Consider the following 25,166-nt stretch of genomic DNA (forward strand, 5'->3'; position numbering starts at 1 on the left):
TTTGGGAAAACTGTCATTTTCGATAATAATTAGCGATCAAACACAAACGTCAACTGTCTAACTCAGCAGTCGGCAACCCACAGCTCCCACCACCTTGTTGCGACTCCCTTCAATGGGCTTGGTGATTTATTTTATTATTTTTTTTAAACACCAAAGTGGAGGAAATGTGCATTTTCGAAAAACGTTTCAGATATCCGACTCACCGCAAGTCTGTGACTGCATCTAGACCGTGTTCTGACTGCTGATTGGATGAGCAACGGAAGAAGCCGGGGGGGGGGGGGGGGGGGGGGGGGGGCAGTGTGTGCAGCGACACACAAAAAAGATGTGTTGGTGAGTCAGTCGGGTTTTCTTTGTTTACACTGACAAAGATGTGTGATGATAATCTCTCGTCTCTCATTAACCAACAACAATCATCAATATAGATCATGCTCCCCAATTTTCTTCATGAACGCAGGTGTAAACTAAATCTGTTGGAACATAACACGAATGTTTACGATCAACAAGCACTTTTCAACTGTTAAACTTACACGTGTAGCAGTGCGCACGTTCTCACGTCAAATTGTGTTTTTATAGGTACCATACTTTGTGTGGAAAACGGCGTACGCAACTTTTTGCCCTCATTTTGTGCATACGCAAGCTTTATAAGTGAGAACCCTGGTTTGCCAGAAAATAATAGGACAGAGCAGGATGGATCAGAAGTCTTCTGAAGACTCTGAAATGAAAGCACACTCTCCTCCACAAGCAGCACTCACAGGCAGCTCAGGTTTGTCGGTAACATTTAAAAAAATGCAACAGTAGAAAGTTAATTTGCAGTTCTAAACATATGTGTTTTACATTTCACGTTTACTTACTTGTTGCAAATGCTACATGGCCAATTATGCCGCAAACTTGCAAAATCATCATCCCAAAAAAGGTCAGCAAGATCTTGGGGGACTGGAAAATTGCTGTCAATCTTCAAAGACGTGGTTTGCATTTGAGTTTAATATTTAAATAAAGTATATGTTGTTAGAGTTGTTGAAATGCTGTGCTTTTGGGGATTAAAGTTATAAAGAACACTTCAAACATCGATAACAAATTCGTAAAATCAAAAGCTGATGCAATGTTATTGAATAAAATAAGACTCAAAACACTGCAACTTTCACCGCAACTTTGTGAAAAAGCTGCCATGAAATCAGGCATTTTCGGACGTAACAATCACAGAAAAACCCGCGGAATCTTGGAGACTGCATGCATATTGTTCTTTTGTGCATGGAATATTACTTTCCTTCCATGGCAACAAAAACAAATATGGTGCATGTTGATGATAATCTTACATCCACCCCTACTCAGACACAAAAACTTGTGGCAAATGGCAAAGATAGAGTGAAGAAACTAAAACAGTAGAACCAGGAAATGTCTGACATGTTATGACTGCTGCCATTATGTTGTGCAATCAGATACAGCTCCTGGATAACCCTAACAAAAGCACAAACATGCATGTACCAATGACACATGGAAAAAAGAAGTGCTTTTTCATAATTAGACTACAGTGCTTACACCACCATGCAGATCTGTGTCAGACGTGGGATTGAAGACAATCAGAATTATGTTACTGACACATCACTGAAGATATGGTGAACTATTTCACAAGTATGGAGGATCGTTTTCCACAACAAAATGCATGAATGCCATGACTACAATACAGGCTACATCAATATGAACTTAAACACTAAGCATTAGTGTGATTGTTGCACTGGAATAAAATAATGACTAATAAGTGAATTGGGTTACAATGAAAAGTATCATCTTACTTTACTCTATTTTGTGAGCTACTGATAAAAACGTTAATTGTAAAAAGTCAACAAAATGTAGACGCTATCTTCAATTTAATGACCGACGCGGTGACAAACGACCACTTCTGCTTGACATAAACACTAAATGCAACTCGCTTTCAAGTGAAAATTCATTCTGGCCTTTTATTACAATCAGCTATTTCACTTGCAGTTCTGGAGTCATTATATTTTCTTCTGTGCCATCAGAGGCACCACAAAAGAAACAGAAAACAGTCCCAAGATTTTTTTTTTTTGTTGAAGACCCTTATTAGGTAATGCATAACAGCTATATGACACCCTTAACACCACGCTGCATTACAAAATTCAAAGCTCCACTGCCCTGACCACGTTTACCTGATGCACACTATCCATAGTACATTATCACATTTGGTCTTTCAAGATCCAGGATTTATACTTAAGGGGTTCCTACAGCTTCATATTCATATTCATATTCCTGCATGTTGAACTGCAAGCAGGACTTCCTCCTGCTGAGAAGCAGGTCAGTCAGAGCATCTTATTCGTCTCAAATGGGCCGAGTGTCGTCAGTCATGATGTATTCCCTTGGTCCTCTGTCAGGACGCATAAATCTCAACGTCGCTGTCAAAACAGCGGGGCTGCCTTAGCTCAGAGCGTTGGTAAAGTGAGCAGTTGGGCAATTGTTTCCTCTGGAGCCTTTACAGTATCCTGTGATGTTGTGCTGCCTCTGGCCTCTCTCTACTTGACACAGAAAGCTATTCTCCAGCTGTCTTAAGGATTACACTCATCACTTGTCTGTTAATCGCTGTTAAAAGTGGACATTAAATCACCTTTCCCCACCTCCACCAGTGTGGTCTTGTATGACAAGTTCTCAAATATGGGTAAATGTTTCCCACAATGTCCACATGTTTCTGCGTTGAGGCTCTGACTTGCGCTACACAAGCTCGCTTCTCCCCCTCCAAACCCTCTAGCGCATTGCAGCGGCACGTGACTGGTCGGCTACAAGTACATCATTTTGTATGTGTATACGACTCCTTCACAAACACCTACAATTTCGGATCAATATTTGCAAAAAAAGCAACTGTTTTAACTAGGGATGCGCAGATCGATCGGCCACCGATTAGTATCGGGCGATGTCCGTAAAAAACACGTAGCATTAACATAAACACTTAGGGTGTTGTGTCAGCCTTGTGATGGTGATACCATGACTGGGTCTCCTGGCTCTCCAGGTGATTTTCAATAGCAAAGAAAAAAGAAAGAATATTTGTTTCAACTCTTAGTAGTTATTTTATTAGAACTGTTCAATTCAGACATGTCAAATAATCATTTCACAAAAATAAAAGGCAAAAAAAAAAAAAAATATCCGGCCAAAAGATTATCTTTTAATAATTATCTATTTCCCAGGGGCCCTTGGAATTGTCTAATTGCAGCCGTGGTCAATAGCACTCATCATAAATAAATTGAAAAATGTACAGTTAATCCATGTGATCGGTATCAGCCGATCTCACTCATTGATGATTGGTATCAAATCGGCACCATAAAACCCTAATTGGAGCATCCCTAGTTTTAACATATCGATTAGTTCCAACACACTGTTTCTCTTTAATTAACATCGTTCACTGGCGACAAAGGAAGCCAACAAGCTAAACAGTTGGCGAGTGTCATGGTTGCTTACTAGTTGACTAGTTGTCACTCGTGGTTCGGCAGAGATTTTCATGGTACACTCCTGACCAAAATTTTAAGACCAGTTGAAAAATTTTCATTTTGCACTGTTGGATCTTAAAAGGTTCTACGTAGAGCTTCAAAATACAAAAAGAAGAAATGCGAGTGAAAAAAAAAAAATTGGATCAGCAATTTATTGCAAACAGTCATTAAATCGAAAGCTGATGAAAAGTTGAAGACCGCAGCCTTTAAAAGCCAAACTCTTGGATGTGGATTCAATGGCCCCTGGGCTGCACTTACACCACCACAGGTTTACAGGGTTTGTTTATAGGAAGTGCAACAATGCAAACAAATGCAGCAGTAACAATTTGAACAGTCTCAATTAGAGACGTGGATCGGGATGATTTTTGCCTTTTTCGGAAATCAGATGATGAGCCCATCTGATCTTCATGGCAGCTGCCGTAAAGTGCAATGTTTTGTGCAGGCCGGAAAGTAAACAAAGCCATGTTAGCTGTGTGGATGTACTTCTGCACTGTAAATCAAGATAATCCTCCAGCCACTTGCAATGGAGCTCAGGCATTTGTTCCATGTAATTACTGCGGCAATGTTTATCACTTAAAGTGGATCTTGAAGAGCTCCTTATTTTTAATATTACAATACTGCACCAAGCCGATGTGCGGTTTGACTATTTTTCAAAAATTTAATTAAAGTGAAGCTAAAAAATGTCAGCACACTGCTTTCTTCTTGTCTACTTTTTTGTCTGTTTACTTCTAAGTGGGGGTAACAGGAGACTTTCACAACGAAAGAGGGTCTCCAATGTCTGGCGTCTGTTTGGCACTATCAATAGCCATGACTCCTGCTAACCAAAGGTTGGGCTGCAATGTATTTGTTTATCAAGTAAACACCTGAAATCGAGAAACACTTCCTGTCACTCACTTTTAATGTGTACCCAGTGAGAAATCGGTATGCCTCTGTACTGAATCGAAGGTTCCATAACAAAAAATGCAATTACCAATACAGTAATCCCGCCTTTCACAGTTAATTGGTTCCAGACCAGACTGTGGTAAGTGAATTTCCACAAAGTACTATTGCTTATTTATAAATTTAATATTTGCATAGGTAGAGCATAGAAAACCTGTTTAAGACCTTCTAAATGTGGTTTTAAACATGATTAGAGCCCTCTAGACATGAACTAACACACCTATGGTGACCTTTACACTCATATTACAGTACGTTGCATTATAGTAGACATAAAAAGAGTAAATAAGCATAAATAAGACTCGTGCTTGTGTGTGTTAGTATAAATGTGTTCCCCAGGGTAGCAGAGTAAGTGGCGGACAGGAAGTGACCTCAGGGGTTCAGAGTGAGTTTCATTCAACTGCAACACCGGCCCATGTTTTTATTAAGTATTTTTTTATTAGGGATTAGTGTGCTTGTTGTGAGATAATTCTAACCTGCAATAAAAGCCTGTTGTCCCGGTGATCAAATCTGGTCATTGTGGTTCTCACCGAACATCACAGTAACATTACCGACATCTCGTGTAGTGTAGAATACCAGGTCAACGACTTTGAATGTCTTTCTTTTGAATGCCTTAGCTAGCCATTTTTATGCTTGGAAAAGCTCAATTTACACAAATAATAGGCAACATTAGCTTAAATATGCATATGTTTTGACTAATATTAGGCTGATTTCAACCACGAAACAGCATGATTTATTAATTTATATATTTATGAAAAACCATGATAGAGTGAAGCTGCGGAATTCGAACCGCCAATTCGAGTGGAGAGGGCCGACTGTAAATGTATCGTTACACTCTTTCTTCTTTGCACATGGGAACTGCAAACTCTTTGCACTTGTACACAACAACTGACGGTTTGCAACTGTAACACAGCTGCCTAACTTTAGAACGTGCTGCAAGCATTAAAACCCGGCCTCTTCCTGCTCCGAGCATGTAAGCTACACTCCACGTAACACACACACACGCAGGAGCCTTTGCTTAAGCGCTGGCACTGCGACGGTGTCGATGTCAGAACATCCTTCTTGAATTTTCTATATCTAAAGCAAAGGACAAGTACAACAGCAGTAAACCATTTAAGTTAGTGCTTTTCTGGGAATGTTTTTGTGTATGTGCATGCTTTACGGGCATGTGCTTGTGCACGAGACAGCCATGAGTGACAGTCATGAACGTCAGTCATCCTATTTGGGCCGAACAAAAAATTCTATTCAATTTTATTTGTAATTGTGAAAAATACACACTTTAAAAAAAAATCTGTTATTTTAAACCACTGATAGAAACATATGCTAGCCGTTGGCTCTTTTTTTAGTTAAAAAAATGTCAATCAGGTAGCATATATGGACCAATCATGTCAACTGTGGACTATAAGACCCAACTTAACAGGGTCGCGATTGCGTTGTTTACATGGAATTAATTATTAAATTAACACCGCCTTGGAAACACAGCTCAGCGAAACAATGAAGGACACATACAAGAATGTATTCATTAGGGTTGTGAACGATAAACCGAGCAAGCAAAAGCAAGAGATTCGGCTGCGCCAGTAGAAGCCTCCTGTATCGATAAGAATCAGCCATAAATCCTTAGATTAATCAATAGTAGAGACATGCGGCGGGTATGGCGAGAGAAACAATCGGTCTACAATCGGTCTACAAAGAGCCGTGCCTTTTGTAGACCATGCAAAGCAGCTCTGAGGTCCAACATATCACGACATATCTTCACCAGCCTGGCCAACAGAGGTGAGTATGGTACCCTTTTTCCAAGTGCTGCTGCGTATCCTTTTGGCTTCTAACTTGTTACTTTGAAATATCACATCTTTGTTACCTACTTGGCGTGTTGAAAACACTCTACGTTTGCACGCTATTGGTATCATATTCAGGGAGTGTTAACTTTTCCAAGCTAACACAGCATTTTCATTGCACCCTTGTGACAAATAGTGCTATTTACTTATCTTGGCTTGGACACATTTTTGACACTTTGGAAGAAATGTGTCATTATTTGGAGGCGCTTTGCACTATTTATTTATTTCATATTATTGACAGGACTGAAGGCTAAAACTTCTGTTTTTCCATGGATATGTTTTATATTAATCGGATCAGACAAAAAGATGATCATTCAGCAAGTCGTTTTTTGCATCAGCACTACACTGTACACCAGGAGTGTCCACACTATTTCCACCGAGGGCCGCATACTGAAAATCAAAGGATGCGGGGGGACGCTTTGCCCATATGGAAAAGAAATAGAAAAACCGTATAAAAAATGTAAAGTTTCAGTCACCTTCAGTTTGTGTTTCATAAATTGTGCATCATATAAGTTTTATATGATTTACTAATTTACTAAGGATCTTATACCTGGTTTCACTGTCTGATGCATTACATACTGTACAACTTTCAAAAAGAGAAACAAACTTCTATCTTTTCCATATGGATGATATTTTTATGTATTGTTGAAAGGCTAAAAAAAACTTGAAGGTGTTCTCAAACTTTTGGAGGGGAGTGTATTTTTAAAGACAAAGCTTTGTTTTATTATTAGTTATTAATATCAACATTTCGGCTTATTCGCTTTACATTTTGCCTTTTTGCTCAATTTTTTCCCATTTTTGCTCCGCTTTCTGGTTTATTTTTTTTTTTCTACAATGTGCGGTGGGCCAATAAAGAACAACCTACGGGTTAAAATAGCCTCCAGCCCACACTTTGGACAACCCTACTGTTACCCCTCACTGTTGCTTACATCCTGCATACAGCTCACTTGCTTCCTGCAGAGCAAAAATAATAAATAGTATATGATGCAGACCTTTGTTAAATCTAACCTTGAGCAATAAAGGTATGCTCATTAGTGTGGTTGTAGTTTGCAGTGGCATAGAAATAAATAGTATTTGATAGTGAGGGGTTCCCTCAACTGAGGTAACCAAAATATGTGGAACACCTTCAGGGAACTGTAGGGCATTCAATTACAATTTGAACGCAAACCATATGTTATATCCTGTCCCACATTTGGAGTCACGACATGTTTGTACATTCCTTACATATATTAATAAAACATGTTAGTTAACCATTTACTCAACCTGTCAGTTATAGTAATTCAATTTATCAATATTCTGTCGAGCGTAGCAACTGTCAGATCACATTCAATGAGCCGACAAGGTTATACTTCAACATAACCGTTCGACAATTCATGAAGAGTTTAATTGCTGTTGCCTAAATTGTAAAAAAAATATATAAATGAAAAAACACTGTATAATGTTAGCTGTTAACATACTGTATCTTACTTACCCCATTTAACAGTGAATCAATGCTCCGGCAGTGCTCTGGTCATTGTGGCACTTACACTACAACCTCAAAACAACAGCTTCTTTCATTGGTCTCGTCTTACCAAAGTCTTCTGTGATTGGCGTACGTGCACCAAAACACGGAAGTCAGTCATCACGCTTCAAAGCATTATGGCAGCCTCCGTCAATAATGCGTGTGAACCCTCAGCCGAGCGTAGACAGTTATTTACTACGAGTTTTCAGAAGAAAACACGCAACAAGTTATTAAGCATACCCGGTACAAGACCCTCCGTGCAAAACGGACAGCTCCTCGTATCCACTGGTGTCACGTCGCTCGACTATTTACTCGGTCAGTATGTTGAGATGTCATTTGAGTTAGCACTAGCTGTATAGCATACATGGGTTTTAGGTGGAACTGAAACTGAAGCCTTACTTAACAAAAGTTAATGTAATTCACTTTAAACAAAGGTCATGTCTGTCATGTTAGCTGTTGTAGGTTTTGGTCAGTATTTTTCAACAGGACCGTGAAAAAGACACACTTTATGACAGCATTTCATTTCTTGGGTGTCTTTTGTGGGACATTTTGCATAATTTGAACATAAATAGTTAATTGAATGGTTACTGCCTTTGGTTTCCATACCAAACGATACCCACAATAATAAAAGGTTATTTCAGTAGCTCATTTCATAAAGTGAAACTGTTCTATTTCATAGATTCACTACAAAGACAGAAATATTTCAGTAATGTGTTTCATTTCTTAATACATTTGATTATTATAGTATTTATATAATTATAATTATAGCTAATGAAAACATCAAATTCAATATTCAGCAGTAAAATTTAAAAAATTGTAAAAAACATCAATATTATATTAGTGGTTCACACTAATCAAAAAAATGAACTGCAAAACTTTCTGAGCATTTAATTGGTCTTTGTCTTAACTGACCTCCTGAAATGAAATACTTTTTGCATACTATTGTAATTTCAGATGTGCTAGTGTATAATCTTTCACTTGTACTTTATATTGTTTTACTTTATATTGTTTCAGAGAGATTAACACAGCAAAATAGCATTTCCCTACATGTAAATGTCAGCCTCTTTTATTTTGATATCCAATATTATATATATACAGTATACAGGTATATGTATGAAATATTTTGATGGAGAATTTTGGAGAATTTAGATGTTACATTTCATTGCAATACACGTCATGTGTCAGTTCATATTAGACAGTTTTGTCCTTGAGTTTTGTATATAAAGAACTGAATATTTTGGTCACTTATTTATGTTGGAAAGATGGATATGTTTACTATTATAGAATAGATAAATTCAGTTCTTCACTTATTTGTCATAGAGACCACATTGGAAACTGCAAGGAAAATCAACTCATTATAATTAAAGGGTCACACTAAACTTGTGTTTTTTAAACAGGTGGTGGTCTTGCAGTTGGAACGGTGCTTCTCATAGGTGAGAGGTTTTTTCATGTTCTCATGACCTTGTGGTATTGTATGTGTCACCACTTATTAAAAATAAATCCACCAAACAGAAGACAAACCTGCCATGGGAATTCTTACCCTCTAAAATCCCCTCTGTTTTAAATTAGTAGCAGTTGAATAAGACAAATGATTTTTTAATATAATGTTATATAATTCCATCCATTTTCTATACCGCTTCATCCTCATTAGGGTCGCGGGGGCATGCTGGAGCCTATCCCAGCTGACTTCGGGCGACAGGCGGGGTACACCCTGGATTGGTCGCCAGCCAATCACAGGGCACATATAGACAAACAACCATTCACACTCACATTCATACCTATAGACAATTTAGAGTCGCCAATTAACCTCACTTGCATGTTTTTGGAAATGTGGGAGGAAGCCGGAGTGCCCGGAGAAAACCCACGTACACACGGGGAGAACGTGCAAACACACAGAAATGCCCAGGGGAGAATCGAACCCCTGTTCCTGTATTGGCCAACATGCTAACCACTAGACCACCGTACGGCTGTTATATAATTCATTTAATAATATATCAAATATATGAGTACTCCGATTTCCTCCCACATTCTAAAAATATGCATGTTGTGTTATTTGGCGACTCTAAATTGTCCATAGGTATGTGAGTGTGAATGGCTGTTCACACTATGTTCACTACTATGTGCCCTGCGATTAGCTGGCGACCAGTCCAGGGTGTACCCCACCTCTTGCCTGAAGTCAGCTGGGATAGGCTCCAGTATACCCCCGCGACCCTAGGCATAGAAAGCATAGAAAATGGATGGATGGATATCAAATATGTGTCATTGTGTTGTTTATGTTTTAAGTGTGCAGATGTATTGGGTACATGACTTCCAGCCGGATGTCTGAAGGGGTACGCAACTGTGAATAGTTTGGGAACCACTGCTCTAGCAATTTCTCCAGCTAAGTAAATCAAGTGGAATTTGAGACTCAACATACTCCGGTGACAATTCAACTCACAGCGACAGTAGATACTTGAGTCTTGTCAAGAGAGCCATCTGCCACGGCTTTGAACCGTTGGACATTGGGTATTCGGCTCCATAGCTACAGTGGTAGTTCCCTCTCACTGTGCCCGGACTGCTGTGTCATGGTGTAGGGAGCTCGCATGGGAAGTGCTGCTTACCTTCATGCATTCCCACATAGTATCAGCATTTGAGACCAAATATGAGGTGAAAGAAAAATGCGAAAAATACAGTAGTAGTCCATCTGTGCGGCGAGAGAAAGTTAGCACACGCACAATGGACATGCGTCAAGTGAGACGGATGTAACAGAGAGAATCCGGCCACTTTTTTAAAATAAAACATCATGGAGATTATTTTTTTTTTCTGTGCGGCCCGGTACCGAATGACCCACGTCCCAGTACCGGGCCGCGGCCCACTGTACTACGTAACGCACTGTTAATGGATTGATTGGCTGCGTAAGTGAATACGTACCAACAGGGTCTTATCATTGGCTGGACAGTGTTTGTTATTATGGTAGATGTTAGATTTTTACAATGTCACATTTTTTATACATACATATTTTGTGTTTACGGTGTCTTTAAAATCAGGAATTAACCTAACCTAACACGCAAATGACCCAAAGCGCTTCAGCTCAAATTCCAGGTGTTTACACCTCCACCATGATCCTTAATTAATATGTTCCTCGCCAGATGTTGCATGAGCTTTTTAGAACCAAGTGTGTTTTTGTGGGACTAAAATGTCTTCCAGTGTATCATTATTATTATTAACATTCATCACAGACGAGGCTGCATGTGCTGGTGGACTTTAAGGTTACCGTGTTCTTGTTTTCCCTTGAAGCCGCAATTTGTGCGTATCTAAGACCTATACCAAACTGATGATATTGCTTTGCCCTTTAATTCATCCCCCCAATCGATGCAGGAGTCGATGATTACACACTAATGCGTTCTTCCCTTCCATTTTGTGAATCAACGCACGGTTGGTTTCATCTGGTAATGAGAGACACAGAAAAGGTGAAATGTGTGTGTGCGTGCACGCGCTCTGGTGTTTGTCTCTAAAAGAGCGATGTGTGGCTGTGTGCACGATTCGCTGTCTGTGCATGTGTTTTGTTTAGTGTATTGTGTGGGTGGGTCAGAGGGAGTTTGAAGTGTGTGTTTTGTTTATGTTTGTTTCATGCAGTCGTCTCCTGCAGTCTGCCCCTTGAGCTGTGATGGCCCGTTTGTGCGACTCAGACATAAAATTATCAGGGCGCTCTGTCTGCCTTTGAAGTGTCTTGAGCTGTCCTTCCCGATTTGTCAACTGGGGTGGTGGGTCGTGGGGGGCTATGCAGTATGGCTGCTGTCCGAGGATCTCGCATCTCTTATGCTTTTGTAAGACAAGGAACAAAGCTCTTCAGTCCACTGTGTGTGCTTTTGTTGAGACGTTGCTTCTGTATATGTTAAACCTTTCTCATAGCTTTGAAACACTGAAGCATTAGGTACATGGGGGGGGGGGGGGGGGGGGGGGGGGGGGGGGGGGTTCTTAGTGGGGTTTGTCCCACTAAGAGAACACTGCATCAAGTGTTGCACATTACTAGACTACCTCCTCCAAAGACTCATAATTGAAGACTCAAAGATGAGATAATTGCTAATTTGTTGAAGAAAAACATTTTCTGTGATAGTTGTCCCTTTTTTTAAACAAAAATGTCGAAATACATTTTCCACAGGCTGCTGTTTGATTGCACTGTCACTGTCAACATTTGACATGGAATTAAGTAGTACTAAGGCAACACTGAAAAGAAAATAGCACAATTGCAAGAAAAATTTAAAGTTGCAAATGTAAATTTGAGGTAGTAGAGATGTGTTTTTTAAGAACAATAAAATCATACATTTAAGTACAATGTGATAGTTCCCTCCCAAATGTCAGATGTACAGACCTGCCATATATTATCAAGGTAATATCATTAAATATTAAATATGATTATTGAACAAACTCTTCAAAAGCCACCATTTCTGTCAGTACCCAGAACAGATACAAACGTTTGTAATACTGATAAATAACTATTGACCTTTTTGTTTTTGGTGACAAGACACTGAACAGCTGCGATTGGCTGGCGACCAGTCCAGGGTGTACACCGCCTCTCGCCCAAAGTCAGCTGGGATAGGCTCCAGCATACCCCGCGATCCTAATGAGGATAAGCAGCATAGAAAATGGATGGATGGATAGTCACAGATGTAATTCCAATTGCGTTATTAATGTAAGACATTTTACTCAACAGTCCTTAGTTGAACGCACGTTTGCATTTATGATTGTAATATTTTGACTTTATTCTTGTGGAATGACCATCTTCTTTATTTTTTAATAACAACATCGTTTATCGTAAAATTACAACTGTAATATTCTAACTCTATTACTTTTTGTTTTTGTTTTGTTTTGTAGCCCTAATAAATTTTTGTACACAGTAGAAATTAATGCAGACTGCCATCAGTAAAAAGGACTTAGTACCAAAGCTTGACTTTTTGCCTGTGTACCTGATTGAGGTTATGATATTTTTTTTCTTAACAATTGTTAACTGAAATCTTTTGAAAATAAACACATTGTGATGGCATTTCCAAGTTATTTCCCTCAATCTTGTAAAAATATAAGCTGTTTGTTGGACATAGTAAGGCACTAAAATGTGACAAACGTGACAATCATGAAGGACAGCATAAAGTAAATAAATAATATAGAAAAACTTTCAGAAAAATAACAATAAGAATGTGAGCCGTGCAAAACACTGTCTGGTTTAAAGCTCACAATGACAAACCACATTAAAAATGATAATATTCTCCATAACAATACAGAAATGCATCATTGGAAATACATAATGGATAATGTTGCCAATTAGCACTTCCCTATAATGTGTGTTTATTTCAAACTTGAGTTCTATTTTACATGAGCATTGGTTTTCTAGCCATATAGCCTGAACACACAAGTCAGCGCATATATAATGCTGTACTGTGCGAACAGTATTGTAACACTTCATATGGGGTGAGAAGGAAACACAGTGACCTAGATATTTTGTCTCCCACTTTAGCTAATATGATTCAGGACCCTTACACTCCCGTTTGGTTGGAAAAAAAATAAGCTGGAGGCAGCATTCTCTGCCATTACCAAACCTTTTGTCACCATAAGCAAAAAAATAGAAGTCAAAATCATCTTATGACTGTCGAGAGTGACTGCTCTACCTTGAAGATATGACTGTCCCCTCCGCCCCCTGTTGCTCTGATACCCTGCCACCACTGCTAGCCCCCACCTTTTTACCCCCCGCCTCAACAGCCTAATGACTCCTGGAGGTTCCATTTGTAAGGCTCCCATAGAAACACAGCCACAATAGGCCCCATCTTGAGAGGGCCCATCTGGGAGTCTTTGTGGGGCCTGCTGAAAGCCACAAAGGCCTGCTGACCTAGAAACCCATCAATAAGAGAACAGGGAGCCCCACCGACAACAAATTGAAGAGCCATGGAATTTCCTGGGCCATCCTTAGTCCGTAGGTGAGGACATAGACCGAGAACGTGGGAGTTGGAATTCCCCGGATGCCTGAAGATGATGCGTCAGGATGCCATTCCCAAGCTGTCAACAGTATCCCTGTTTACCTTAAACTGTCATTGCAGCCTTTGTCCCCTGCCCACTGGTTGTCATTGTTTGGAGAGCCCTATGAAATCTTTACAAAATGGTGATTGTGACAGGAAGCAGTAGCGGCATGCTGAGTGGAGTTATGTGCCCTGCTCAGGGGGGCGGTTAAAAGTGTGGAAAGGCCTGGTGGCCACTTTGTGTTTAATGGGCAAGGGTACTGTACCTTTGGGACTCATTTGGTAGACCAACTGAAGCCAAATGAGATATTGCGAAGAAATCTTGAGGCTACATTCTTCTGAGGCTGAATTTGAAGGCTAACAATGTCAAAAACGCATTGGAATGCTGTCCTTTAGGTCAGGAGTTGCCAAACTTTTTGACCCCTTACAGGAGAGGCATTTTTCCAAGGACCTCCTTAGAATCGTTATGCCAATTAAAAAACTAAAATAAAATAATATTCGTACTAGATGCCATAGGATTTTTTTAGTAAACATTTCAACCTAAATATTTCAGACCTATTTTATAGAAACTGGATAAACTTTAAAATATTTGTTCTAATTAGGGATGATGCGATCAGGTTTTTATGCTGCCGATATCGCTAGATTCGCTTAGATTAAGTGTAAATTTTTAAATTAAAAAAAATGTAAAAAAAAAATATTTTCATATTTTATTTCAACCCAAACAAAATGAATATGTTTGTTTTTACCAGAACATTAACAAAATGCTGGTATCCACAGCTCACATTTTGTATTTCAGAATTACAGGTGCCTCGTGTCATCATGGAGGGGTCGCTGGTGCCCGCGGGCACCACATAGGTGACTCCTGGGCTATATTATATGAAAGGGGGACCATGAATTTAGACAAAAACATATTTGACTTACTTTTTCAAAATTACTGGTGAAACTAAGAGGATCAGACACCTTCTTTAAGGGGACTTTGGATGCTAGAGCAGCTTGATGGCACTCCAGCAGGACCCCAGACTGTCGGCAAACCCGATTTCCTCCACCACCACCGACGGCCAGCCATTCAGTCCGACGAATCCAACCACAGTTGGGGCTATCATGGGCGCGTGTCTTTTGTTTAGGCTAATTAGCCGCCGCCCGACCGACGATCATATTGCGAGCTGCGAAAACTCACCATACCCTGCCACGTGCCCGCCCCACAAATGTCGCACCAAACTAAATCTTTTAGTCTATCTTTAGATCAGCAGCAGGAGTTGCACACTTAGTATGAGCAATTTACCTGTTGTATCACAGGTACATTTTAATTTCACTAACCTAAAAGAGTTTTTGTTTCAGAATGTTTGCTTTGAGGTTCTTATTCATGATGCACCTCTTAACAATACGTCATAACTTAATAAATTTATTGCAAAAAAGTCCCACAGACCCCCAACCTATAGCTCACAGAACCCTGGCGGTCTCTGGGCCTCAGTTTGAGAATCCCTGCTTCAGATGCTGCCCACAAATGTTGCCCTCTTTTCATGTCTTTTTTTTCCAGAGTCCATCCCGACTATCCTTCACAGCCTCCCATATGCCAATATTTTCTGTCAGCCACTGCTCAGTCCTAAAAAAAATAAATCACATAAATTTATACTGTAGGTGTTTTTTTTTGCCCTTCAGAACATCTAACCCCAAATATGTTATGTAAGACTTTAAAACCTTACATTTCAGTACTAACATGTAACTACTAGCATTATGATGTAAGGGTAAAGATGAAAACGTGTTGCAACCAGGAAACCTTGGCTTGACATTCCCATGGGGAGTGATGCTTTCAGAAGTGCCTCCTACGATGTCACCTCCGTAAACCACATATGCTGGGTCCTCCAGAAGGTGCAGCCCCTGCATATCAGCTAAAAAATGACTGACAACGTTACCATCAGACTCATGAGTTCGATTTTTTGGCACCCTGGTTCTTCTGCCTCCCACATGCTGTTAACTTGGCAGCAAGGGTACCTTTAGTTTCAGTGGGAGAGGGTCAGGTGAATCTTTACGACAGGTGTCTCCCCCCTGTTTGCCTGTGGACAAAAATACTGCTGAGACCTTGACAGGAGAGCAGAAGCAGAAATGAAGACGTAAACATTGATCATCAGATCACGCAGTAACACCTACAGTATGTCATTGTGCCAGATCGAGCGCATCTTCAGGAAGCCAAATCCTTACACCAATTATAGTCAGCCACCGTGATGTGAGCCTGGTTTAAAGGTGTCTGAAAGACTGGTGAGACTAGACCTGTATAAACTAGGATAGATTCCTTGTTAAAGTTATAGGATATGAAGGTGATATACAGGAATATTTTGATAGTTTTATATATATACTGTATATTTACCTCACAACTGTTTCTTTTGAGTGTACCTGGATTTTTATGTGTTACTGTAACTGGATCTGATGTTTGTTTTTGTGAGAAATAAACTAAACAAGCTGAATTGTTGCCAACCCTTTTTTCTTTTCACCAGAGGAGGACCGTTACGATAGCTACTCCCGTATGATCCTAAAATATTTCCTGGCAGAAGGGGTGGTGTGTCGACATGAACTCTTCCTAGCAGCGGCTCAAGACCACCCGAATGACATCTTCCAGGTATATGAGAGGAGTTGGTGTCTGTTTCTGTTGCCATTTTGGCCGGAAAGATGTAGAACAACAGAAATCTTGGCCTCAAAATGTCTAAAATTACTGTGTTGCTTCATTTGATGTGAAGTAGTAGTAGTGCTACATATTTGTAAACCCGGGATTTATTGCATTCAATGTACAAGTTTTGTAATATAACTTATATAACAATAATATAATATATTAAATATATTATATATTAAATATATATTATGCAGTATATAATATATAACAGTAATAACGAAACTTTGAAAATAGAAAACGCGTAACGTGTCCAACATTGTTTGTTTATAAAGGCAATCCATCAGCTGTCACCGTACATTTTAGATGTACAGTAATGCCGCACAGTCCTCAAAATGTGTCCAGGTCAAGCGGGGGTAGCTGAAGGGTTGCGGGTGGCACGGTTGCAGCATTGTTGAAACGTTTGCCGGGAAATGGCTGTGTGAAGAGAACTGTAGCCCCAGAAGTTTACTGCCCCCCAAAATACGGGAGGTAGGCCTCTCTCCCACTGATTGATAGTGGGAGGGGTCACAGCCTCACCCTCTCTTTACATATCAAAGGTTTATTAAGACAGGGGGACTCCCACTGGGGATATATCACATTATTTAGTGTTTTCACTTCTCAAATCCTCAAATGCTAAAGGTGGATGTTAATGCATTGTCTTTTTACAGATACAAAAAACATAAACAGTTGTGGTATAGCGTATTGATTTACGGGTACTGGGAATAATTTGCACATTACTCACATTAAACCTCAAAGGTCAGAGTTTCAGCCACTTTTAGTCTGTGTTTGACAAAACTGATTTGTCAAGTAACAAATCTCACAGGAATGAAGATAAGGCATTAATTGCTCCAGATATATTGTACTGTATATCTATTGTTTTTAACGAATAATGTTGGTGTGAACATTTCAGTTTTTTTGTCATTGTGCCTTTTGCTGTAGTTTTACAATTTTTGCTGTGTTTTAAATTTTATTTTGTTTCTGCAGTGTTGCAATGACAAATTAGGCATTTTGTGCAGATGCTCCCTGGGCTGCAATTTGGGCATCCCTACGTTTGTGGATCTTTGTCGGAGTCGGGCTTGTGGCGTCGGCTCTATGAGCAAACTACAAATCTATTTAACTTGTTGGCTCAGTGTTGTGGGCGAGCAAATCCATGCTGGTTGAGGGGAGAGGGGCTGCGTTACAGTCAGTCAGTCAGTCCTAATGAGCAGCCTTTTTGGAGGTGCATATCTATCGAGTTATATTTGTGCCTTAATTTTGAGGTAGCAAAGGCTGATTTTGAGCCACAACGTGCAATAATTACTTCTGCGTGAGCAGCACATCTCTGCACACTGACACTTTCTCTCTCCTTGTCGCTCAGCCTGTGAGTGCGAGCCGGTGTACGTGTGTGTGCTCATGGTACCTCCGGTCAGGTTTTGGGGACTGGGGGACTGGGCTCCAAGCTGGAGCTTGCGGGTTGCGTGCCTGGAGAGCGGCAAGGCGGACAGGCGTGTTCAGTGGTCAAAATGCACGCCTGTTTGTCACTCCATGGGAGAGGAGGGCACTGATGTAATAATACATTTTTTTCTGATATTCTCGCGATCGACCGGCAAAGTCCCAAAGATTGACTAGTAGACCGCGATCGATGGGTTGGTGACCCCTGCTCTATACTGTAAGACCAGAACATTATCACCTTCTCTAGTGAGATTTGATCTGTGAAATGTAAGCCTCTGACCATTTAAAAAAAATGGTAAATTAAAATTGCTGTCAAATGGAAGATTCTAGCACAGATTGGCGTGAAACTTGGTTTGACATTACAGCATCACCCACATTGCAAAATTTGTTGAAATCACATATATTTGTTTTTGCCAATTAGGAAATATTGAAAAATGTTTTTTTTAATGATATAAGGTGTTTCTCATTCCCCTTTTCCACTGTAGCGAACTTTGGTGTTGGTATTGGATTAAGTTCGAGGCCAGGGTGGAACCGTGTTGCCTGCGAACTGACTCCGACACCAGTTTCATTTTCCATTGTCCTGGGGAGCCGTGTCATTACATCACATCAAGTGTTGACCATTTTTTAATGAAAACACACAACCCACTATAGTCCTTGACACTAAACATTATTTACAGGGAAAAATATAAATATAAAAGTGTACAAATGTAAAAATTAAAGTGCAAATGAAAAACATTTCCAACTTAAAGATTGCACGTTGCAGGCTTCGTGTTTGTGGAGAGCTTGTGGCGAGGGGAGGATGATCCATCTCATCACCATTGTTTTCTGACAGAAAGATAAAAACATGTCAAACCAGAACACAGTTGCACAATAAATGTTACTTCTTACATGACTATCGGTTTACAATGAACTAGTTTGCTGCCATACGGACAAATGAGAACGGGAGGGTGGCGAGGCTTTCATTCATTCCACAATAGCAAGCTAGCATGCTAACGTAAACAGCAGGCTAGTATTTACACCCAAAACTGTGCTGTGAACAATTTACGGGAGTCCAGGCAGGTCTGTCTTGTGCCTGGGTCTTCTTTTGTAATGGCCACCTGGGTTTCGGTGGAGTTCAGAGAAGTACAGCATTTCGGTATTTAACCCACCAGCAAGCTAGCACGCCGCTCTCTGTGGCCCAAACCTTTTGAGCGCCTCAAAATAAGGCATGACTCTCCTCCAACACCAGTCCGACTCCTGCCTAGGGCTTTTTGGTCTCTGTAGTCCATCTTTAATTTCTTAAGTTTGTTACTTGTTCGAAAGACCAAACAAAACATGCAGCAGCCATCTCTTTTTTAGGTAACCCCGCCCACCTCATTATGCAAACGGTTCTCTGAGTCGGCCTAGCAAGCTTTTGGAGCCAGAGTTGAACCAAAAAAGACAGTTTCAGGTTGAACCAATAGTGGAACCATGACAATGGAAAAGCAAACTCTGGGAACCAACTCCAAAAAAGCTCTGAACAGGGCACAGTGGAACAGGGGTAAAAGTCATTGTATACACTACATCACTGTGTGCAGGAACTTCCTGATCCTGTCTTGGATGACGTTGCCATTCATAAACCAGCAGACCAACCAAGTCTGTCACGTGACCCTCAGGATAGTTTCGATGCCATGAAGATTGCCTGGCGTTATCAGAACCTTCCAAAAGTGCAGGTAATCAGGTGTGCTTTTCTTTGTCTATTTTTTGCAGCTGCAAACTTTATTTTATTGTTCAAGGTTATCATTCAGTCAAAAAAAATGTTAAGCTTTAAGCTAATGTTGTGAGAAAGCACAGCATTGGCTCTCTGGTCGTAGTGGTTTTGCAATTGTCTCCACCACTAAATCCATCAGCCTTCTAAACTTCTTTGTAGAGTGAATGAGGCCTCAGCCTCTCTTTTCAGAGCTGGACCAGATTACTCACACTTAGCTGGCAATAGGTAGGCTTTTCTTTGGTGCCCAACCCTCATATACACACGCCTGCACCCCTGCTTAGCCTGGGAAACAAGGGTACTTTGCAGCCAGTGCATTGACATGTCTGCTCGCTCAACCCTACGACCCAGACCTGCGCCTCTGTCTTCTCCCAAATCCCTGCCTTTCCCCCTGCTAGGGTCGGCAGCCCTACACTCTTTCTTCCGCTTTGAGTCGAGTGACCCTCCCCTTCTTATTCTCTGCACTCTTCCCCCTTTTGGTCTATAATCCATATCGCTATGTGGATTAACAGCACACAGTGTGTCCCTGGGGATCCTCTCCCTCTTTCTCTTCCCCTGGAAACTTCTTTATATCTGTGTCCTTTCTTCACCTCTCCCCCTTCCTCTGTAAAATCGTCTTTACAAACCGCTGGTAAGCCCCAGTAGAGGATTTGCATCCCAAATTCACCCCCAGAGTCAACGCTTACTTTCCCCTTACACACACCTCTCCCGGCATTGCCAACTGTGTCTCTCTCCCGATGAAGACATCAGATCAAAGGTGAGGCCGTCAGGGTGGGGTTGGAACGCTAAGCGGGTTGCCCAGCTCACAAAAAGAAGATGAGCCCCTGACCCCCCCTGCCCTGCTGACCCCCTCGTCCCGCTAGGAGAAGGACACACCGGGGGCCCTAATCCAGATTAGGAGTAGATTAAGGGTGCCTCTGACAATGGAATCCCTGGTTTCACTCAGAGAGAGGAGCTCAAACTCTCTCTTTCAGCTGCAGGAAAACATCCGCCTTCCCCTGCGTCCCTGACATGTTTTCTTTCACAGCCAGAAGTGGACATTTATGTGAAGAAATGATTAAGAGTGTGTTTGTAGTGGTTGTTTAACTTCTCTGCTGCGGGAGTGTCAAGGAGTGACCCATAAACAATGCAATTGCATTACCATAATGTTGTGTAGCACCTTCACTGAACATATTACAAAAACAAATAAGATTATTTCTCCTTGATTCCCCTTCTCATTTTATATGGGTTAAATACCTGTTGCAAAAAAATGAAAGCATGCTAAATGTTTGGATTAGTAATGATGAATGGGCGTTTTTGCTGTTAGTACTGTATCCCACTATGAAATGTATTAGAATGCATTTGAAACTCCAGAAGCTATCAGCTTGGATAAATATTGGTCATCTGCCACTATGGATTTCTACTTTTTGTACTATCAAATGCGTTTTAAATCTCTTTCAAATCTTTAGCGTTCAAATGCATTAAATGCATCTTCCTCTTCAGAGTGCCCTTGCGTCCTCATCTCGGTTCGGCCACTACTATGATGTTTCCAAGACAATGGAGCCAGAAATCCGCCAGGCAGCCAAGTGCCACCACTTCTACCTTGCAGAACATCCCAGCCAGTCAACAGCCACACACAGGTAAAACGACACGACATCCTCCACAGAACACTTACAAACCAATGAGACACCCTCCTGAGAACACTAGCACAATACTGTCGACAAAATGTATTTACCCCACTAGGACGTCGCCACAGAGCATTAGGAAGCAAGCATGGCGTTGTTTGTGGAAGGAATATGGCCAAACCAAGTATGTCAGACTAAATTAATAAGGACTTCCACTTGGAGGCCAAGAAGAAAAAATAGGTTAGATTTACAGGAACATAACTTGAAGTTTTTGATTGGGATGCTTGGTTTTCATAGCAAAAACAATTGTGCATAGTAATTCACTCAGTATTATTGCCTTTTTGTATCTGATACAAATGAATAAAAATCTGTCTTAAGTAGCTTTGTCATTGGCCTAAAAAGCTCAGCCTCTTGGAAAAGTTCTGTATTTAAATAAGGGTTGTGTTTGCTCAGCAACTGTTTGATGTCGCCCGTGTTGAGTGTACTTAGGGTTCAGAGGTCATGCAGACTCTTTACTCAGAGAGTGCTGCTGAGCACACAAGGGCACACGAAGAGGCACACTCAGTCTCTGAGTAAATACAGCAATCTGGAGCACAGAGGATTGGGGGGCGGGAGGGCTTTATAGAAACCCTCTTTATTTTAGCAAACACGCTGTTAAACAGAGCACCAGTGCAAATACATTAAATGCTTTGGACACCCAGTTGATCCATGCACTTTGGGGTTGCTGAAGTGCACTACATAGGCATCATAACTGCAAAGTCTTAGTTACATGTAAATGTACCATCTCAGTGGATTTGATCTTCAAGACATTTAAACAGCAGGAAGCTACACCTGCACAGCACCATTGTGCCCACAGTGCTGCCCCATCGCTGACACACATGCATAAACCCACACAAACACTCAAAACATTACACACACACACACACACACACACACCCATAACAGACTCAAAGCAGGCTTCTCCCCCTTGCACGTGTCCACAGCCCCATGTCGCTACCCTAGCTGTTAAATTGCTCCGTTTCACTTGAAGGCATAATTGGCACAAATTGCTCTCTAGGTGATACAGATCCTGTTGTTTAAGACTAAGCATCCCCCTTCTCCCACCCCCACTTCATTCCCCTCAATGAAAGAGGAACATTGAGATAAAGAAGCTTCCCCTCGTATGATCCTAATTAGCCGACGCCTAGCCCCTGTAGCTAAGCACCTAGACCTTATTGGTACCTGAATGAGGGGTGCTCAGTAGGGGCAGCTGACATACAATGACATCCTACACAATGGCTGCCAAGCAGAGGCAACCTTTCACTCAAGGGCTTGTCAAGCCGTCCCTCTAACCCCCTACCTCAGAGCAAGGGAATGGGACAGAAGACTGTGAGGGTAGGTGTCCCTCTTTCACCAAAACCAACTCTATCATTTGCCCCAGCGGGGTCAGGAGGCACCATTGTTGCACTGAATAAATGACATAGAGTACATGGATATACTTGGCACAAGTGTAATCGACACAAGTGTGTATTAGTGTTCCTAATGCGGGTGTATTGGTGTGCGACCCATCTATGTGTGTCAGCCTGCGGGTCAAATTGATAAGTGTCACTGCAGCCCACTGTGACTCCACTGAGCAGAGTGGTCATTAAAATGGCAGGGCATTCTTAAGGAGGCTCCTGTGTAAAACAACAGGGTTAACATTCCCATTGGCCGTCCAATAGGCACAAAATGAGCTCAGCCGTTGTTCCCATAGTAGTGCATGCGCTTTGTCAGTAGTGCAGATGTTACTCCTGATTAAACACCAAAATGCTGTCCCCTGTTAGTTTTAGATATCAGCATATGCAGGTCTCATCCGTCTGTTTTATCTCTGTGTCTAGGCACGATCAGAACCTCGGGGGAGCTGACAGAGAACCAGTCATGTTGTAATTTAATCAAGCAAATAAATTAATTGGATCTCTTGATATGGATCGTCTGTCTGCTTCAGTGGCTCCAGAAAAGCACAGTCAGGAGCATGCTGCAATCATAGTGGATTAAGCCACTGTGCCGATCGACTTGGCCCAGTTTTATCAAGATGGTGTCAATTAACAAAAGCTCCCACATTCAAAGTAACACTTTTCACTGTCTCTCTCTGGTTCATCTCTTTCATTATGTCTGCTTTCTTGTCTACAATGTCTTCCGTCCAGTCTCATGCTTGAGTCCTACTTGGCTTTGCTGAAGTCCATTGAGGAGGTCATACGCAGGGAGGGCTTCCAAGTAACAGCACCCATGGTAAGAGCCAGAATGAAAGGTGTGACAATGGACAGTGAAATTTGATGCCAAATTAGAGTAATTAAAATTAATTTTCCTAATCCACCAACAAAAGATCTGTATATTTGCATTATTTTTATTGTTATATTGAAAACATAACACTTCAACAAGAAATGTTGTAGCTCAACAACCATAGTATATAGTTTGACAATATCCATAGAATGTCAATAATATATCAATAATCATAATATATAGTAATAACCTCTTCTGTGTTTCACCTTGAGTAGATGTCTCATCTCCTCTCAAGACTGGACTTAGATTCGGTTTACTAAAAGTTCATTTTGTATCCTACACAGTTTGGGGGGGCAAGTGGGACAGGGGTGGCAGCAGGACTATGAGTCTGGCTGGTAATTAGTTTTTGGTCCGAGGCTTATTTTCACCTATATGGTTGGCCTCTTGTCTTTGGTTGGACTCTATTGGCACTGTTCCCCAATGTTTCTATAGGCTAAACATAGGAGTTAAGTTGGGGCTCTCCTCCTGATGTTGCCACAGCAACGGTCATGTTACCAAAGTTACCTCCTGCTGTGCTACAGTCATCACATTAGGGTCTGAATTGATGCCCCGAGTTTGCCTGGTAACAATAGAGGGCATATCTAATTATGACAAGCGCACACACAAAAAGAGAGCATATGCTAAGGTGTTGTAAATAGTTTTCCAGTGTCCCTTTATAGAGAAACTATGAAACAGCTGTGACAGAAAACTTTGAAACAATAAGGTTTATTTTTCTTAGATTCCTGTGATAGTAATCCTAACGAATCTTAGGTCATGCTGTTTGGAGAGGAAGTGGTGTGGTGTGGGGCGGAGGTGATTTTGGGAGGGTTATAGTTGGATAATGGAGGAGGAGGGTCAAAGTGGGCAAGGAAACGAGCTCGAGTAAAAAAGTGAAGCAGATTTAAGTCTGAGCTTTGTAAATCACCCTTGGCGCTCACCTCAATAATCAGGAGACACCCAGAAGAAACCCCAAATAAAAGGCAATTGTACTAAAGGTTAAAACCCTCTCACAGTTTTGGACAAGCTGCTCCATTCTCTCACTTTCAGTGATATATATTCCACTATTTTTCCTCTGTCCTCGTACGAGTGGGATACCGTTGATCCCTTGTTTTGGGGTGGGGTAATTCAAGGGAAGTCACTCCAGCCTTACCCAGGCCCCCTTTGGCTGCCGAGCCTGGCTTTGGTGCCAAGAATGTGCTGGGGTTTCTGGGTGGCGGCCATATTGGAAGCCTGTCTGACAGGTCCATTGTGCGTGTGTCAGATGGCCTCTGTGATTGGGCAGTTATGTCCACTCACGTTTGGGCACTGTATTGCGATCGTCTGTGCTGCTGAGCCGACTGTCCAGTCTCATATGGAGTTTGGGAATACAATCCAAAACAGCAGCACCTATAATTAAAAACGACAATCTGTTACTCTTTGCATACTGTATGCTGTATAAGCTTGGAATTAAAACTGTGTATTTTCTTACCTTATTTGAAAGGAACAGACTTCCTCTACTAGGTGAAGTAATGGAGCGGAAAAAGAGGCCATTCAAAATTGGTTTAGATATTTTTTTCCAATTTGGGGATTTTTTTTAATCTTGTAATTAATTTGTTTGTGTAAATGTGTAAAATAGTTTGTCTGAGAGAGAGGTCTACGTTCTACCATGTGTCATTCATAATTTAATCTGTAAATTACACAAATTATGTGGATCGCTATGCAGTAAGCATTTGCATTCTTATCTTTCATTTTTTT

At 41.0% G+C, this 25,166-nt stretch overlaps 2 protein-coding genes across 6 annotated transcripts in view; one reads left to right on the forward strand and one right to left on the reverse strand.

Annotated features, from left to right (window-relative positions):
* The window catches only part of immp1l (inner mitochondrial membrane peptidase subunit 1), a 98,105-nt gene extending 90,252 nt beyond the window's left edge, over window positions 1–7,853 (reverse strand). For all 5 annotated transcript variants that reach the window (XR_008569743.1, XR_008569746.1, XM_054769885.1 and 2 more), the window contains exon 1: window positions 7,734–7,853. The gene's annotated coding sequence lies outside the window, so the exon portion shown is untranslated. The remainder of the gene's footprint in view (window positions 1–7,733) is intronic.
* A 47-nt stretch (window positions 7,854–7,900) lies between these two features.
* elp4 (elongator acetyltransferase complex subunit 4) overlaps window positions 7,901–25,166 on the forward strand; it is a 72,109-nt gene continuing 54,843 nt past the window's right edge. Inside the window, exons 1-6 of the mRNA XM_054769667.1 lie at window positions 7,901–8,078; window positions 9,161–9,196; window positions 16,243–16,364; window positions 19,382–19,516; window positions 21,034–21,170; window positions 23,318–23,402. Of these exons, the coding sequence (XP_054625642.1) occupies window positions 7,901–8,078; window positions 9,161–9,196; window positions 16,243–16,364; window positions 19,382–19,516; window positions 21,034–21,170; window positions 23,318–23,402 (693 nt within the window). The remainder of the gene's footprint in view (window positions 8,079–9,160; window positions 9,197–16,242; window positions 16,365–19,381; window positions 19,517–21,033; window positions 21,171–23,317; window positions 23,403–25,166) is intronic.

The sequence above is a fragment of the Dunckerocampus dactyliophorus genome, chromosome 3 (genome assembly GCF_027744805.1).
Source record: "Dunckerocampus dactyliophorus isolate RoL2022-P2 chromosome 3, RoL_Ddac_1.1, whole genome shotgun sequence".
Lineage (NCBI taxonomy): Eukaryota > Metazoa > Chordata > Actinopteri > Syngnathiformes > Syngnathidae > Dunckerocampus > Dunckerocampus dactyliophorus.